Source organism: Acomys russatus, chromosome 24 (assembly GCF_903995435.1).
Source record: "Acomys russatus chromosome 24, mAcoRus1.1, whole genome shotgun sequence".
Taxonomy (NCBI): domain Eukaryota; kingdom Metazoa; phylum Chordata; class Mammalia; order Rodentia; family Muridae; genus Acomys; species Acomys russatus.
In genome coordinates this window covers 45,064,143-45,083,052 of record NC_067160.1, presented here as the reverse complement: position 1 = coordinate 45,083,052, position 18,910 = coordinate 45,064,143, and the positions used below count along the sequence as shown (strand labels likewise).

Here is an 18,910-nt window from a genome sequence, read left to right as displayed (position 1 = left end):
TGCAAGACACTGGTGTTGCTGTTGAGTAGTTTACTCCAAAACTCATCAGACTATCTGGAGTTTTATAAAAGTAAGTAACTTGTGTTTGTCTTCACAAAACATGAAGGCACTAATGAATGAAGAAGGTTAAAGTTCAGGTGATTGTGCCACCTGATAGGTGCTTGCTACCAAGCCTGATGGCCTATGTCAATTCCCAGAACCCAAATAACTAAGGGAACCAACTACTGCAAGCTGTTCTGTGATCTCCATACATGTGCTGTAGTAATTATGGATTATTTTAATTTATATTACATACATATATAAAATTATGAGCAATATACATATGATTCCACTTAGATAAAATACCTAGACTCCTGAGAAATTGTTTCTTACGGTTTTTCAAGACAGGGTCTCTGTAGCCCTGGCTGTCCTGGCATTCTATCTACACCAGGCTGGCCTTGAACTCAGAGATTCACCTTTATCTGCTTCTGGAGTACTGGAATTAAAAGCATGTACCAGCACCACCTGGTGAATCCTTATAAACTAATGAAGTTTGTTGTTGTTGTTGTTGTTGTTGTTGTTGTTGTTTTTAAGAAATCTAAGAGCTTTCTTTTTGAGATATTGATAGATAGTATATAATTCCTTAAATCTAGAATATCAGTAGGCTTAACTATATCAATAAAAAAATTATATTTTGGGGCTAGAGGGATGGCTCAGAGGTTAAGAGCACTGACTGCTCTTCCAGAGGTCCTGAGTTCAATTCCCAGCACCCACATAATGGCTCTCAACCATCTATAATGTGATCTAATGCCCTCTTCTGTCATGGAGGCAGAGCACTGTATACACAATAAATAAATACATTTTTAAAAGAAAAAAAAAAAAAGAATTATATTTCATCAGCCAAAATCTTATGTGGCTTCTCCTGAAAAAAAAATTAAATCCTAGTTACAGCAGAGAAGATAATTATATGAGCTTAAGGGTATATTCTAAAATGGGACTCAAATAAATACTCATAGCACAGAAAATCAGAACACAAGGAATTAAAAACACATCCTTTACCTGTCATTATCACTGTGAGTGAAGCCATGTGAAGAGCTCTGTAAACAGTACCTAGTCCTGACCAAAGTATCCTGGACTCCATGGAGCCTCCAGAGAGAACAGTGGTTCAACCTTGCTAACGCTGCAACCCTTTAATTTCTCATGCTGTGGTGACTCCAACCATAAAATTATTGTTGTTTATTTATTTTTCACGACAGGGCTGTCTGGAACCCAGTGATCCACCTGCCTCTGCCTCCCAAGTGCTGGGATTAAAAGAGTATGCTACCACCACCTAGCTCATAAAATTATTTTTGTTGCTACTTTATAATTAAAATTTTGCTGTTATGATTGTAATGTAAACATCTGTGCTTTCTGATGGTCTTGGGTGACCCCTGTGAAAGGGTCCCCTGACCACCCCCCAAAGGAGTTACAACCCACAGGTTGAGAACCATTGCTCTAGATGGATTCTCCATTTGCAGCAGCACAGACACAATTCCACCACTCACCAACCAGCAGCACATGTATATAAAATGTCTGCAAAGAGGTAAGCTATAGCCTAGGGCTTGAAGGCATTTTTTTTTTTTCCCTTTATTAACCTGAATGGGATGTGTCATTAACTCTGGGTCCTTCACAACCACACACCAAATAAATGATCCTAAACATGTTTCTAATAGATTCTGTGCAGGGGGAGGGCACAGATAAAGCATTCAAAATACAAGCTTCCAGTGTAAAATCTAGTAAGAGATCTCACATATCTTAAAATCATTTAACCAAAGTTTCTTCCTTTAGATCCTTCCAACAAATCACAAGTATTTTTTAAAGCACGGTTTAGGTATAATTTATACACTATGCAATTCATCCATTGTATACTTACAAAACTTTCATTTGATTATGTAACTATTGCAAAAATTTAAGAACAAACATTTTACGATCCTCCAAAAAGCCATCTAAACTTATTCCTGATCAATCCCCAATCTAACTCCAGGCCACGGATAAGCACTAATCCCTATCTCTGTAAATGTACATCATCTAGGTAGTAACAGACATTGTTTGACCAGATTATCTAAGTACTTTAAGCATGGCTCCTCTACACTGTGTCAAGGTTACAACACAGTGCACCCATCACCACTGTTCACATCCAGGCTTTATAGAAACTTGTTAGACAATAGCCACCTATTCCCAATATCCCTAGGAAACTATATTTTACTTTGTCTCTGAATTTTGCCTATTCTGGTTATTTTCAATGCATGGAATCAGACAGTATTTTTTATGGGGGTGGGGAACCTAATTTAAAAACTGAGTTGTCATCTCACTTTAAGAATTATTTTTAGGTCAGGGACAGCAGTGCATACCTTATAATCTCTAAAACTTGGGAGGTGGAGGCAGAAAGAACAGAGTCATCCTCTTCTACACAGTTTATCTTAGGTTAGCCAGGCTACCTGTGTTAAAAGGCAAAAATTTTTATGTATTTTGGACACATACAAGTTAAAATTAACTTGTAAATATTTTCCCTTAGTCTGTACCCATCTATCCCTTTTCTTAACATCTTTTGAAGTGCTGAGCTCTATATTTTAATATTAACATTTTCTTCATGTTTGACTTGCACCACTGGCCCAAGGCCACAAAGCTACTCGATGTGGTTTGTGGTTTTAGCTCCACTCTAAGTGCATGATACCCTGTGAGTTACTTTGAGGCCTGATACAGAGTCTGGTTTTAATATGTATTGTTTTCTGTCTGCAGGCTAGCTAGCGGTTTTTTTTTTTTTTTTTTTTTTTTTTTTAATGTACTGTTTCTATACTGCAGCTTTTTTGGCACAAACATAACCAATTTCCCAAGTATCACATGTTATAGAAACCATGCTCTCAAAATAAATAAATAAATAAATAAATAAATAAATAAATAAATAAGGCATGCTCTTTCACCACCTTTGCCTAGGCTCTGTTGTCATATACAGTAGGATGTATTGCTGAGCACAGTCCAGTTCCAGTTCCCATCATGACCAGTAACAAACTGTGTTGTGACTTGACAATAATACTTAAAAGTGGACAATTAAATCCTCAAACTTTGCTCATTTTCAAAACTGCATTAGCTATCTTAGGCGCTTTGCACTGCTATCAGTGTTGGGAGCAAGATGACAAGTACTTCAAGAAAATTAGCCGAGTTTTTTTTTCATAGACTTTACTGAATGAATAAAACAATCTGCAAAGAATATCTTTTTAAAAAAGATTTATTTATTACATACACGGTGTTCTGCCTGCATGTGTACCTGCCCGCCAGAAGAGAGCACCAGATCTCATTGTAGATGGTTGTGAGCCATCATGTGGTTGCTGGGAATTGAACTCAGGACCTTTGGAAAAACAGACAGTGCTCTTAACCTCTGAGCCACCTTTCTAGTCCCCTGCAAAGAATATGTTTAAAACATTTAAACCACAAACATGAAATGTTTCTCTATCTACTGACATCTTTTGCATTTTTCTCTTGGCAATACTTACAGCTTCTAGAATATAAGTCTTGTACCTGTTAGATTTATTCATTTACTGCAATTATGAATGCAATTAACTTATTCATTTTTATTATTTTCTTATTACTGTTAATATATAAAAGCCATTAATTTTGTAGGGTGATCTTACGACACTGCCAATTCAGTTCAATCTGTTTTGTGGAAACTTTAGGATTAAATATAAGATTACATTATTTATGAATAAAGAGTTCTTTCTACTCAATTTGGATGTTCTTTTCCTTTTACTGAATTGGCCAGAACCAGTGCTGGAAGAACTGGTGAAACTAACCAGCTCTTAAGTCTTCTAAAAACTTTTGTAAAGCTTTATTCTTTAAAAATAAACTCTTGGCCTATGGATAAATTTTCTACTTTTGTACATCAAATTTTATTAAAACAAAACCATACCCATTTATTTACATGACTATTTTAGGTAGTAAAGCAGCAGAGATAGCCAGGCGTGATGACACATACCTTTAATCCCAGCACCCACGCAGGCATGTCTCTTTGAGTCTGGGGCCAGCCTGAACCACACTATGAGCTTCAGCCCAGGCTACACAGTAAGAGCCTGTCTTTAAAAGAAGGGGTGGGAGGAGGAGAGGGCTAAGAGCTAAGTAGTTCCAACAGAACCAAATGGTTCAAAAGCCCCCACTTTTTTCCTTTTTTAAGCAAATATTTGTGGCACCAGTGAGTTGCTCAATGAGTAACAACAGTTTCCACCAAGCCAGACATTCTGAGTTCAGTTCCCCAGCATCCACAAGGTAGGAGAGCTTAGTCTACTAGGTTGTCCTCGGATCTTCAGACAGCTGTCGTAGCACACACTCTTCCCTCCTCCCCACACATACATATGTGTGAAGAAAAGTTAAAAAGGACAACACCTAAGGTTACTTGGTAAATTAAATCTTGTTATTTGCATTCCTGAATAAAATCCCAAGAAGTCAAAGTATACGTATTAAGTTTTCTTGTGCCAATGTTAAGAAAAAAAGGTCAAGGGTTTCTTGTATCTGTTTGACTCTGGTAGAGACAATGTTGTGCTCATATAATGAATTAAAAAGCATCCTCTTTTCTACTTTCTAAATGAATGTGAAAGATAATATTGCTACCTCTAAAAACACCTGACCATCAGTGGAGCCGCCTATCTCCATCTCAGCTTCATTTTGTACGAAATATATTTTAATTAATGCTTCTCATTAGAGATATATCTGTGTATTTTCTTTCTCAGTTTTGATAATTTTATCTTTCTAGGAGCTTCTCTGTCTCAGCTAAGTTGTATGAGTTGTTTAGAATAAAGTTTATCAGGACAGTCACTTATTCCTCTTGTTTTCCTTGGTCAAACTAGGTATGGGTTTGTTTCATTTATTCAGACTTTGTAGGTTGGTTTCATTATTTTGTCTTCTTTTGTAGTGCTTGCTGTTACAGAAAATTAGAAAAGTCATGCAAGCTATAAATTTCCTCCAAGTGGGCCACTACAACTAAGTTCACTAAAAAATAAGCCAGGAAGTTGATGTCTAAAAGACAAGAAAAACAACAACAAAAACATTGTGTATTTTTAGTTAGTATTCATATATTCTCTTACAACAAGCTAAAGTTGTAAGCTCTCGAATTTTGAAAGCCAGCTGCATTACTTTTCAGAAAACACTGTTTTCCAGGTTCAAGCCACACTGTGTTGTTTCTCTCAGGGCTTCCCTCTTCATTCTTCACTTAGAGCCTCCTGCCACCTAGTGGACTACATAGGAATAATAAGCCAATGCATCACCTCCTCCTCCATTCTAGTCTTCAGAATCAGTACCTACCTAAAGAATCAGCTAGGTAATTTGTAACAGCACAAAATACTGATTTGTACAGAGAGAAAGGGGCTGGGGGCTCAGATGGAGTAACAGAGAAAAAAACAAATACTCATAAGCGAGGTATTGGCTCTTTGTTGCCTAGCTACAGTAAAGTAATAATAAAGCTAACTCAATCCTCCTTACTCTGTTCTTGCTAGGATGACAAAAAGTAGAACACAAAAAGTTGTTAGAAAGGACGTTGAGTCATTTCTAACCATGTGATTCCTAAACCTTTGGAACTGGCTTCCCAGAGGAGCATGCAATAATCTGAAGAAGCTAACTAGACCATGATTCTGGCAGGAGCTTAAAAGACGGGATGTTAGTAGAAGCGCAGAAAGTCAAGTCTCCCACGCAGGAGGGCTCAGATGGACTGAAATGTGAATCATAAAGATTGCTCTGAAGGTCTCCAGTGGGACTGCAACTCTGTTGGGAAGCAGACTACAAGGCCACTCACCTTACATTCCACAAAGAGTTTGTTTACATACTTGTATCCTAAGACAAACTCAAAACTCAAACTCTCCAAGTTTAAAGAGAGTAGATAAATTTAGGTTGTATGGTTATGGCTGATAGTTTTTAGACAGGTTAACTGATAATTTCTCCAATGAAGAGACACAAATGGCCAATAAGCACAGGAAAAGATGTTAATATCACTAAAGATTAGGGAAAATAGAAATAAAAATAGAAGCCGGGCGTGGTGGCGCACGCCTTTAATCCCAGCACTCGGGAGGCAGAGGCAGGCGGATCACTGTGAGTTTGAGGCCAGCCTGGTCTACAAAGTGAGTCCAGGACAGCCAAGGGTACACAGAGAAACCCTGTCTCGGAAAAAAAAAAAAAAAAAAAAAAATAGAATAGGGGTGATAAGGATATAGAAAAATTGGAATTCTTCCACGTTAGTAAAAATATAAAATGGTGATTCTGGTACTGAAAACAATACAGCATACATACATAACAATAAAGCAAAAGAGGCCATGAATTTGAAACAAAGAGGTAGTAGATGAGAGGACTTAGTGGGGGGGGGGATATAATATCAAAAATAAAAATTTATATAAAATAAGAAAACAGCAGTTACTTGAAAATAAAAAAACATAATTACTACATGGTTCAGCAATTGCACTTCTGAGTACAGACCCAGAAAGAATTTAAAATGGGAACTCAGAGATACACTTTTGTATACCCATGTTCCCACCAAGATTATTCACAATAGCTCAAAGTTACCAAGTGTCTACTAACTGGTGAATAAATAAATAAAATATGGACTATACATATAATATTATCCAGTCTAAAGAGTAAGTGAATTCTAATACATCATACAACAATATGAATATATCTTGAGAGCATTATTTGCTAAATCATAAAAGAACAAATATGATTCCACTGATAGGGTTATTTATATGGGGTAAAGTTCATAGATACAGAAAGAACTTATTTAAAAACTACAGTAATCAAACACATTGTGGTACTCAAATTACAGCATATAGACCAAAAGAGTAAGATGCCCTGGAAAATGTCCTTACATATATAGCCATTCTGTTCCATTTGTATATTGACAGGTCCTAGAAGATACAGGAAATTACTATTAATATATTCTGAATTAGGCTGGGCGTGATGGTGCATGCCTGTAATCCCAGCACTCAGGGAGGCAAAGGCAGGTGGATCACTGTGAGTTTGAGGCCAGCCTGGTCTACAAAGTGAGCCCAGGACAGCAAAACCTACACAGAGAAACTCTGTCTCAAAAAACCTGATGATGATGATGATGATGATAATAATAATAATAAATTCTGAATTTCAGTGCTAAATATAAATTAGTTCAATAGATGAACACTGGTAACATTATACACTGATGTGATTGTAGTCAATATTACTGACTTGAATGCTTGAAAGTACTAGAACTAAATGGCACCTGTTTTCTATAACAAATTTAAAAAGTAAAATGAGAGCCAGGCCCTGCAAAGATGGCTCAGTGAATAAAAGCAATTGTCTCATAATTTGAGGACCTGCATTCAAATATTCTCTGTAGCACAATCCTGATTGCCACTACAGGGAAATGGGAGGCCAAAAGGGACAATTTCCAAAAGCACGCAGGCTAGCTAGTCTGACATATGTATTGGCAAAATAACGGAGCCCCTGTTTCAAACAAGGCTGACAATGAGAATGAAGACTGACATTAGAAGTTGGCTGCTGAACTCCACATGCACACAGTGGCACGTGTACATGCACGTGTGTATGCGCGTGTGCATGCACGCGCGCGCACACACACACACTCGCGCGCGCACGCACGCACGCACGAGGGAGCCAGTCATGGTAGTCCCTGCCAGTAATCCCAGAGCTAAAGAAGCAGAGGCAGTATGATCATGAGCTCAAGGCCAGGCTGGGCTGAACTTATGCACATGTTCATGCACACACAATCGAAAAAAGTATTTAAGATGATAACCAAAAAAAAAAAAAAAATCTATAGAATTAGCATCATATTTGATAATGGAAATCTGATTCTTTCCACCTAAGATTAAGAACAAGACAAGAGTATGATTGTCTTTTCTATCTACCATTATACTGGAAATCTTAGCAAGTATAGTAAGAAAAACAAACACCATAAACATCAAAAAGGAAAACAAAGCTGTCTTTATTCACAGTTGTGCACACAAAAGTCCCAACAGATTTTTTTTAATTGACTAGCAGAACTATTAAACAAATCCAATACAAACTCAATTGAATTTCTATACAACAATCAGACAACAAACAATATGGCAAATAAACCTTAAAATCAGTCTGGTTCATAATAGCATTAAAAAGCAAAAGAAGAATAATTTTTAACAGCAATGTATGAACGTTAATACTTTTAAAACGTTAATAGGAAAAAATAAATATAGTGCATTAAGTGGAAAGACAAACTAAACGGAAAGATTGGAAGACTGCTATTGTTAAGGCAACAATTTGAGCCAGGGACAGAACTCAGTGAGAGAACACTGTGCCCTACAGTCCACGAGCCTGAGTTTACACAGCACTGCAAAGAAGACAATTCTTCTGATAGGATCCGTGCAATTCAATAAAAATCTCAGTAATATTTGTGTTTTTCTTTAAATAAGTTGGTTCTAAACTTTACATGAACTTTTTTTTTTTTTTTGAGGGAGAGAGAGAGAGAAATCCAAAATAACTTTGAAAAGGAAGAAGGGAGGTGCCCCCTAGTTCTAAGACACTGGCACATCAGGCAGTGATGGCGCACGCCTTTAATACCAGCACTCAGGTAGGCAAAGGCAGGTGGACCTCTGAGTTTGAGGCCAGTCTGGACTACAAAGCGAGTCCAGGACAGCCAAGGCTTCACAGAGAAACTTTATCTGGAAAAACAAAACAAACAAACAAGACACTGTGGGTTTTGTGAAAAGATTCAAAAAGATGAATGGAAGAAGGTACAAAACCCCACAGATTCACACTTTCCTTTGTTAAGAAAAACCTCAAAATATTCATTGAGACTTCAATAAGTAACACTAGAAGAAACAATTTCCATATGAAAAAAAACTTTGATTCTTTCTTTTAAAAACATGACAAAATTATGGACATGAATGTAATCCTAAAATCACAGTTTCTAAAAGAAAGTGGAATTGGTTAGATTTCCTAGTGAAGATGTAAGAATCAATAACAAAAGATTCCAAAAAAAGGACCTCATAACAAATTACAAGTTGTAGTCATCATAAGTATTCATCATAAAACATGTTAAAAATGAAAACAAAAACCAAAGACTAGGAGAGAATATTCATACCACATATACCATATGATAAACCCAGAATATAAAAATGTCAGCAATACAAAAAGTAGACAATGAACTTAATGTTCTGGTCAAAACATGAACCATTTAAAAAGATGATATACAGCCAGTAAGTGTATTATATAGTTACCAACCTAACTGGCCTTTGGAGAAATGCAGATTAAAAACATCCCACCCCGCTACTCTGCTCACTAGAGTTATAAAAAGGAAAACTCTGACAATATCAATTACTTACAAACATCTGAAACTGGAATTCACATGGTACTAGAACTATAAAATGTAAAAATCTTTTAGAAAACTGGCGATTCTATAAAAAGTTTAATGAATATTTACCATATAAACCACCAATTCCTAATATGCCTTACAGATCAATAAACGTGAATATATTCAAATTTTTATATAAGAAATCTTATAGTTGGTTTATCTGTAATAAGGTAAAAACAGCCCAGGTGCTAACAGATATATTATCTGAGATATTGTCAGTGGAATACTACTCAGCAATAAAAAGAAATGGACTACTGGACCAGTCAGATGGCTCAGTAGATAAAGGCCCTTGATACCAAGCCTAACAACCTGAGTTCAAATCCTGGGATCCACATGGTGGAAGGAGAGAAGATACTCCCACAAGTCATCCTCTGACCTCCATATGTGCACCGTGGCACATGCACTCCCTCACACTAAATATATTTATATATACAGTAAAAAAGGGAGGAGGAAAAGAAATGAACCATTAACACTGACATCATGGATTACTATCAAATATTGGGCTAAAAAGGCACAAAAAAGCAAATGTTGTATTAAGCTATTCACGTAAGATTTTAAAACAAGGAATAAGAGGTTACTAGGTTTCCTATAGGGATTGAGTAGTGGACCAAAAGGGAAAAAAAGTAGAAGAGAATTTTAAAGATAGATTACAATGGTTAAGACACTTGTGAAAACAGCTGTAACTTACATTTTCAGATAGGAGCATTTCCTTGTATGAAATTTTCATATTTCAATTTTAAAAACATATAAAAAAAAAACCAGGGACTTTGGGGTCACATAGAGCAGCTCCACCACTTACCAGGTGTGTGACCTTGGCCCAGTGTTAAACTGTCAGTCTCTCCATCTGCAAAGTAGAAACAACTAGAGCTCAGATTCACTTCATAGAGCTGCTGGGAAAGTAAACAAGATAATACTTAATTTGACCTAAAACAATAATGTTTGTTAAATATTAACAAACAAGTCAAAAATCTTACTCTCATTATTTTAGCCACGGAGAAAGATGCAGGAATAACTAGTGGGTAAACACTGGGTAACTCACATATGCTCTGTTACTTGTTTTATTACAATGACTCTGAGCAAGGATCATTCCAGTTTTATAGATGAAGACCTCAGGATTCACAGGCGTCCACAGATGTCAGCATGTAAGCTTTCACTTGTGCATTCTTTTTTTCTAACACTGTCTCATGTAATCAGGCTGGCCTGCATTACTGTGCATCCCAAGATGATCTTGAACTACTGATTCTCATGACTCTGCCTTCCATGTATTCTGTGCTATGTCAAGAATTCCATATAGGGTCACTTCCAGCAGTTAACCCTTGTAACTGCCAGTACAATTCAGCTTATATTAAAAACCACTGGATGTTCCATTTATTCTTTTCTTTCTTCTTTCTTTGAGACCTTACTATATGACCCTAGCTGGTCTTGAAATCACAGAGACCATTACCCCTCTGTTCAAATTAAAGATGTGCAGTGCCACCAAGGCAACCACTATTGACTGTTGCCAGTACTAGGCTCAAGCCTCCTGACACAAAAAAGGAAGCCAATTCTGAAGGTTTGATCAATGAATGAAGTGGGCTACAAGTAAACACTTCAAAACATTCTAAGCTTTACATTTGTGTGTGCTTGTACATGCACATTCATGTATGCATGCTCATGTTTTAGCGTGTACATGTGTACGTCAAAGGACAACCTGCGGGAATTGGTTCTCTCCTTCCACTATTTGGGTTACAGGCACTGAATAGAGATGGCCAACCTTGGCAGCAAGTCACTTATCTGGCTGAGCCATCTCACTGATATATTCTAAGCTTCTTTTTTTTTTTTTTTTTTTTTTTGTCACCCCCACCCCTACAGGGTTTCTCTGTGTAGCCTTGGCTGTCTTGGAATTCACAGAGATCCACCTGCTGCCTCTGTCTCCCTGAGTGCTGGGATTAAAGGCATGCACCGCCACCACCCCACCTCTATTCTTGGCTTTTAGAGTGTCCCTTCCTTAGAGCAATTAATTACAAGGTAAGAGAATTTTGGTCTGGGATGGTGACAAACACATGCATTCTAGCACTTAGGAGGCTAAGGCAAGAAAATCTTGAATTAAAACCAGCCCTGACAACACAGGGTATCAAGACCAACCCTGGCTACATAACATCCTTTCTATAAACAAACAAACAAACAAATAAATGAGCCCGGGGTGTGGGGTGGTGCACGCCTTTAGTCCCAGCACTTGGGAGGCAGAAGCAGGTGGATCTCTGTGAGTTTGAAGCCAGCCTGGTCTACAAAGTGAGTCCAGGGCAGTCAAGGCTACACAGAAAAACCCTGTCTTGAAAAAAAAAATTAAAAAATTAAAAGTGGGGGAAAGGAGGCATGAATGCATATAATGTGATATGGAACCTGTTCTCTAAGTGGGAAGCTGAAGCTAAGGTTTGATTTGGTAGAACAGTTTTAGAAACTTGGCAAATGAAAAGAAAACCAAATTTTTGTTAAAATATATTCCATTTCTCTTAATCATGCAAAACTCTTACTTTAAAAAATGTTAAAATTGAGATGAGTGTGGTAGCATACGCCTTTAATCCCAGCACACTGAAATCAGAGGCAGGAGGATTGCTGTGATAGGACAGCCGGGGCTACACAGAGAAACCCTGTCTCAAAAAACAAAGAAACCAAAAAGTTAAAATTGCTGGGTGGTAGTGAACTCTGTTAAGCCTGGCACTTGGAAAGCAGAAGATCACTTTGAGTTAGACGCCAGCCTAGTCTTCAAAGTGAAAAACAAAACTAAAGTGACAAGTTCTCATACATTCCAATGCAAAGTATTGAATTCAAACAACCATTTTCAGCATTTTTTAAGAAATATGAGGGCCAGAGAGATGACTCAGTGGGTAAAAGCATGTGGCACACAGGCCTGGAACTCACCTAAAGCCAGAAAAAAAAAATCAACTCCACAAAGCTGTCCACAGACCCTCACACATTTGCTTTGGCTGATGTACCAATATTCCCTCATCACACAGACATAGACATAGGGTCATCTCAAACTGCTACAATTCTGCTCCCTAGAGGGGAAAAATAACAGCTATACCCTAGTCTCAGGTTTTTTTTGTTTTTAAAAACATTCCTTCTCAGTCATCCATTCAAACCCCCAGACTTAAGTGTTCCAGCATTCCCTGCACCCACCAGATAGTGACAGACAGCCATGACTATGCAAGGACTCAACAATTGCCTTTGAATTCAACTATCTTTTCATCAATTGTAAACAACTGCTAAATTCTTGGCTCCACAGAGAATGCCTACAAGTCAGTGTAAACTCTGAAATAGGGGCAGAGGTCAAGGGAATGGAAGTTCAGCCCAAACTTTCAATCTCATCCCACCCCCACCTTGTTCCAAAGAACCCTATCACAAAACATTGCCCAGCAAAAGGCCACGTTCAGGAGGCCTGATCTAGAGGTGATGCTGCATTTGAGATGGGGCTTTAGAAGCACAGATACTACTAAAACCATAGACCACGTGAGCACTGAGAGAATGCTATGGGGGAGGAGATGCTAAGGGAAAACAGGCAGACTTGTAAATTTATCTTAATTGCTGTAAGAAAGAATCTGTCTCTGCCAGGCAGTGGTGGCGCACACCTTTAATCTCAGCACTCAGAAGGCAGAGGCAGGCAGATCTCTGTAAGTTCGAAGCCAGCCTGATTTACAGAGTAAGTCCAGGACAGCCAGTGCTACATAGAGAAACCCTGTCTCCAAAAACAACAAGGGCTGGAGAGATGGCTCAGAGGTTAAGAGCACTGGCTGCTTTTCCAGAGGTCCTGAGTTCAATTCCCAGCAACCACATAGTAGCTCACAACCATCTATAATAAGATCTGGTGCCCTCTTCTGGCCTGCAGGTGTACATGCAGGCACAGCACTTTATACATAATATAAATAAATAAATAAATAAATAAATAAACAAACTTTTAAAAAAACAATAAAAACAAACAAAAAAAACTGTCTAATAAAAAACACAATAGTCCTGAAATTGAGCAAAAAAGAAATCTCTTTGCCTATCTAATTCCCCAGTGAATTGTTCCAGTTTGTGTCCAAAATATATCCCATCCTATAATGCAAAAGATGCTCAAATGATCAAATGGCATGTTAAAATAGCCTATTCTTATTCTTGCATGTTAGAAAACTCTATCATATATGTATAAATCATTATATTGGCTGGGCTGGGTATGGTGTTACATATCTTTAACCTCAGCATTCAGACAAAAGCAGGCAGATCTGTGAGTTCAAGGCCAGCCTGGCCTACAAAATGAGTTCCAGACCCTGTCTCAAACGGGTGGGGGTGGGGGTGGGGGGCAGCGAAAAAAAAAATCATTATACTGTTTTTAACTCTTTGTATATACATATAAAGTACACTTACACATGGATATACACACAAAAATATATATAAGCTTGCTTCCTCTCTCCCTCTCCATAGGTTTCTCGAGACAGAGTTTCTCTGTGTAGCCTTGGCTATCCTGGACTTGCTTTGTAGACAAGGCTGGCCTTGAACCCAGAGATCCACCTGCCTCTGCCTCCCCAGTGCTCAGATTAAAGGCGTGTGCCACTACCCACCTGGCAAGCTTTATCTCTTGTTGTTGTATGTATGATGGGAGGCCCTCCATCTCTTATGTGGCAAGGTCAGTCAAACGGCAACTCTACAGGATCAGTTCTGTCCTTTCACCTTTATATGCATTCCAGGTATCAAACTCAGGTCACCAAACTTGAGTAACAATCCCTCTACACCCTTAGCCATCTTGCCACACATAAACTCTTTTAAGAAAATAAAAATAAAAAGTTAGGCCATGTGTAGCGGCAGAAACTTTTTTTTTTTTTTTTTTTGGAAACCTTTAATAATAGCACTTGGGAGGTAGAAACAGGCAGATCTCTGTGAGTTCACAGGCAGCCTAGTCTACAAAAAGTCAGTTCCAGGCCATGCAGAATTACACAAAGACCATGTCTCCAATAACAATGATGATGAAGATGATCATGAGCACTGAGCCAAGGACCTTGCTCACTCTAGCCAAAGGCTCTGCCACTGAGCTATTTCCTCAGGCCCACGATCAGCATTTGAGACATCAAAATGAAAGATGCTACAGACAGGATAGATCAGCTTAAATAAGGGCTCATGGCATACTTTAGGGTAAGTTATTTCGCCTTCTCAAGCAGGCCTCACAGTTCTAAATATGGGATATTTAAAATAGCCTTTATAAGTGTTTAATGAAAAAAAATCAATGTGAAACACTTTGTAAAAATGTCAGCTATTAGTATATGGTTAAAGCCACATAAGTTTATGTCTATCTTTCCTATTAAACCAGCAACCCTTATCAGAACTGTGGCCATTATACTGTGGCTAAAGCTTGGCATATATTGGAAAGTAGAAGAAAAAGCAATACTGTATTAAATAAGTCAGTCCTATAAAGTCAGATCTATCAAATGATCTTTTGTTTGTTTGTTTGTTTTTGTTTTGGGAGACAGAGTTTCTCTGTGTAGCCTTGGTTGTCCTGGATTTGCTTTGTAGACCAGGCTGGCCTCAAACTCATAATGATCTGCCTACCTCTGCCTCCCAAGTGCTGGGATTAAAGGTGTGTGCCACCATGCCCGGCTTTAAATGATCTCATGTGGCATACTCCTACATACAACTGCTCAATATACGCAGTTTCTGGCATATAAGAGATGTCCAATAAATAGTATTTATCAGGTTGGGACAAAGTCTAGGTGAATAATCTTCTTGCCATCCAAACATGAGACCTCAGTTCAGATCCCCAGAACCCATGCACCTATAATCCCACCACTCCTACAGAGGTGGGAGGCAGAGACAAGAGTTCCCCAGAAGTTTGTGGGCAATATGCAGCACTGAACAAGAAGAGATTCTGTCACAAAGTGAACGGAGAGGCCCAACACTCAATATTGCCCCCTGACTTCCACACATGTGCTATGGCACAAACAAAGTAAGACAAAAATAAATATTTTAATAGCATTTTTCTTCCTTTCTTGATATCTACTATTCAACTTTAAGTGGACTCGCTGCAGACAATGCTTGTATTTATCTGTACTATGTAACCCCCTTTTGAAGGTTTATTTTTATTTTATATTTGTGAGGATTGTCTACATGTATGTCTGGGCACCATGTGCAAACACTGCAAGCAAAGGTCAGAAAAGGGCATCACAGGCCCTGGAACTGGAGTTACAGATGGTTGTGACTTGCCATGTGGGTGCTGGGAACTGAACCTGGGTCCTGTGGAAGAACAGATAGTGCTCTTAATCACCGATACATCCCTAGCACCTACACTATTCTTATAAAGGTTAATTTATTTTTTAATGTATATGAGTGCCCTGTTTTCATGCATACCAGAAGAGGGAACCAGATACCATCACAGATGGTTGTGCTCAGAGGTTAAGAGTACTGGCTGTTCTTCCAAAGGTCATGAGTTCAATTCCCAGTAGCCACATGGTGGCTCCCAACCATCTATAATGAGATCTGGTGCCCTCTTCTGGCCTGCAGTCATTACATGCAGACATAACACTATATACATAATAAATAAGTCTTTTAAAAAAATATTTATTAAAACAAATGTCTCATGACTTGGGGGCAATGCTCTAAACATATAAGGGATAATGGGAAACAAAAATATATATGCAATATGATTCTTACTAATGTAAAAGATGATTGATCTCAAACACAAACCTGAAAGGACTACTCTTTTTTTGTTGTTTTGTTTTGTTTTGTTTTTCGAGACAGGGTTTCTCTGTATAGCCTTGGCCATCCTGGACTCACTTTGTAGACCAGGCTGGCCTCGAACTCACAGCGATCCACCTGCCTCTGCCTCCTGAGTGCTGGGATTAAAGGCGTGCGCCACCACGCCCGGCTCTGAAAGGACTGACTACTCTTGAATGAAAAATAACATTTATTTCTTAGTGGAGAAATTAGGGATTCTTGTGCTTTCATTTTAATGTTTTAAAGAAAAACACAACTTTCTACTACCAGTTGAAACAAAATTATTGTTTTTCTCTTAATTCAACCAAACCAGCAACCTCAACCAGTTGGGAAGAAAAAAATGCTGAAAAAAAAAAAAAAAAAATCAAATCTATCTAACTGCAAGCAGCTGCTTTCCTCTGACTAAGCATAAACCAAAAAGAAACTTCAACTTTGAAAACTGAATAAAGGTATTTTCAATTTTTGTTGATGTTTTCTCCATGATTATTTTAGGATCATAGTACAAGAAGAGAAACTCAGGAACAACTTTCCGGAAGTAGGTTAGAGACAAAAGTTGGACTAGGGAAGAAAGAACAGCTGTTGCTAATCCAACTATTTACCCTTTGACCCTCTATCTGCCCCGTAACTGAACAGTACCAATTGTTCCCCTGTATTATGGGTGTTTACAATCCCTGAGAGGCATGAAAGGAATTAATAATTTAGCCTAGGAAGCTGACAGCCTTTATTGGGGAGCCTCTTGTCTGCAGGTCAGAAATCAGAGCAAGTTCTGTCTTGAAATCACAGGTTCCTTTACTCTTCCAGTTTTATAGCTTAATTGGCCCCCAAAATAAATCACTTATTTCTCCTGTTTTAGGCAACAATGACTTCATTCTCTATTTCCCTTGTACCAAGGCAACCCTTGTTCTTTTGAGTTTTACAACTACATGGTAAACACAGTAGCTGAGGGAAAACTCAGGGTGCGGGGCAAACGGGTTATTTGCACACAGCACAGAAAGGTTATGCTGTTTTGAACTTCTCTTGACCTCTGACTGCCCTTGTACCCAGCTTATGCTATGGGCACAGTATAGGGCACTTCTCGTAGAAATGAACTTAGCCTGAACCTGGGCCATAACATTGGACTCTAGGAAGCCCAGGACTTGTAGGAAGGAGCCAGAATGTGAACAGCAGCTCATATTTGAAGCATGGCTGTCCATCTGTTCTACCACAGAAAAAGTAATTAAAAGAACATCTGGTAGTTGAAGGAAGTCTTCCCTTAACTAGTTCCAACATATTCTGCTTGCTGTCCCAAATCTGCTACCTATAACCACTACAAAGCACAACTGGAAATTGGCTGCAAAGGTGTTCCTGTCACAAAACAAACAAATATAGGCTTTTCCCACTAAGAATTTGCAGTGGGAAGACATTAGGATCTCTAAATTCCAAAGATACAATTAAGAGAGAACTCTTTTACTCCCAATTTAATGTGTAAAAAATAATAACATGTGATGAGTATTATTCCTTCTAGTCAGAATACACAGAAAATGCAGTATCTTTTTAAAAAAAATCAGGGATCTGGCAAACATGGCTCAGACGCTTCCTACTCTTACAGAGGACCTGAGTTCAATACTCAGTACTCACGTGAGGTGACTATAATCACATATAACGCTTGTTGTTCCAAGGGATCCAACACCCCCTTCTGGCCTTCATGGCCACCTACACTCACATGCAGATATACACAGGTGCATACATGTAATTAAAAATAAAAATAAGGGCTGGAAGGATGGCTCATCCACCAAATCTTAAAATCATTATAATCATTACTATCACCGCCATTATCATCAGGTTTAGCCTGGTAGCACACACCTATAATTCCAGCATTCAGGAGGAGGAGGAAAGATTACATTGAGTTTGAGGCCAGACTGGACTATAGTGAATTCAAGACAGTTTAGGCTAAAAAGAAAGATCCTGGCTTTAAAATATGTATATAATAATAACAACCAAAATCTAATACAGCATGCACAGCCCACCTCAGTCTTACAGCTTCCTATAGTTTGACAGAGTTAAGTTTGTACACACTCACACTCCAACACTTTACATAGACTGAGATCATAAATTTTACTTTTGTTAACCCTATATTACAATAATTATAACCTTACATGTTTCTTCAAAGAGATAGACAAAACTAAAGTACGGTCTTCATAAAAGTGATGCAGGAACTGAGATTACTACCCACATACACTAAGTACAATTTTTAAAGTCATTTTTGAGTTGGGTATGATGGTGCACACCTTTAATCCCAGCACTCAGTAAGGAAAGGCAGACAGATCTCTGAGTTTCAGGCCAGCCTGGTCTACAGAGTGAGTCCAGGGGAGCCAGGACCATTACACAGAGACACTCTGTCTCAAAAAAACCAAAAAACAGAGAAACGCTGTCTTGAGGGGGGGGGCATTTTTGGTGACTCCCATTCTTTTTCTCCCCCAAGATTTATTATGTATACAATATTCTGCCTGCATGTAAGCCTGCATGCCAGAAAAGGGAACCAGATCTCATTTTAGATGGTCATGAGCAACGACGTGGTTGCTGGGAATTGAACTCAGGACTTTTGGAAGAACAGTCAGTGCTCTTAGCTGAGCCATCTCTCCAGCCTCATGGTGATTCTAATTCTATAGTGATATATAAAATCATGTTCATCCTTATGTAAGGGGGAAGTCTGTAAACCACCATACTCAGTAAAAGAGCTCATGTACACAAGGCTTTTCTCAACAAATGGCATGAACTACATAAAGAATAATACAGAATTGGATGTCACCTGCTAAATTCAAGGTTTGTAAATTATCTTTCTAAATA

The 18,910-nt window shown here is 38.3% G+C and overlaps 1 protein-coding gene across 3 annotated transcripts in view; it reads right to left on the bottom strand.

Annotated features, from left to right (window-relative positions):
- Window positions 1-18,910, bottom strand: part of Nr6a1 (nuclear receptor subfamily 6 group A member 1) — a 172,552-nt gene that overhangs the window by 115,119 nt on the left and 38,523 nt on the right. For all 3 annotated transcript variants that reach the window (XM_051167183.1, XM_051167186.1, XM_051167184.1), the window contains exon 3: window positions 10,164-10,208. In XM_051167183.1, coding sequence (XP_051023140.1) covers window positions 10,164-10,208 — 45 coding nt within the window. The remainder of the gene's footprint in view (window positions 1-10,163; window positions 10,209-18,910) is intronic.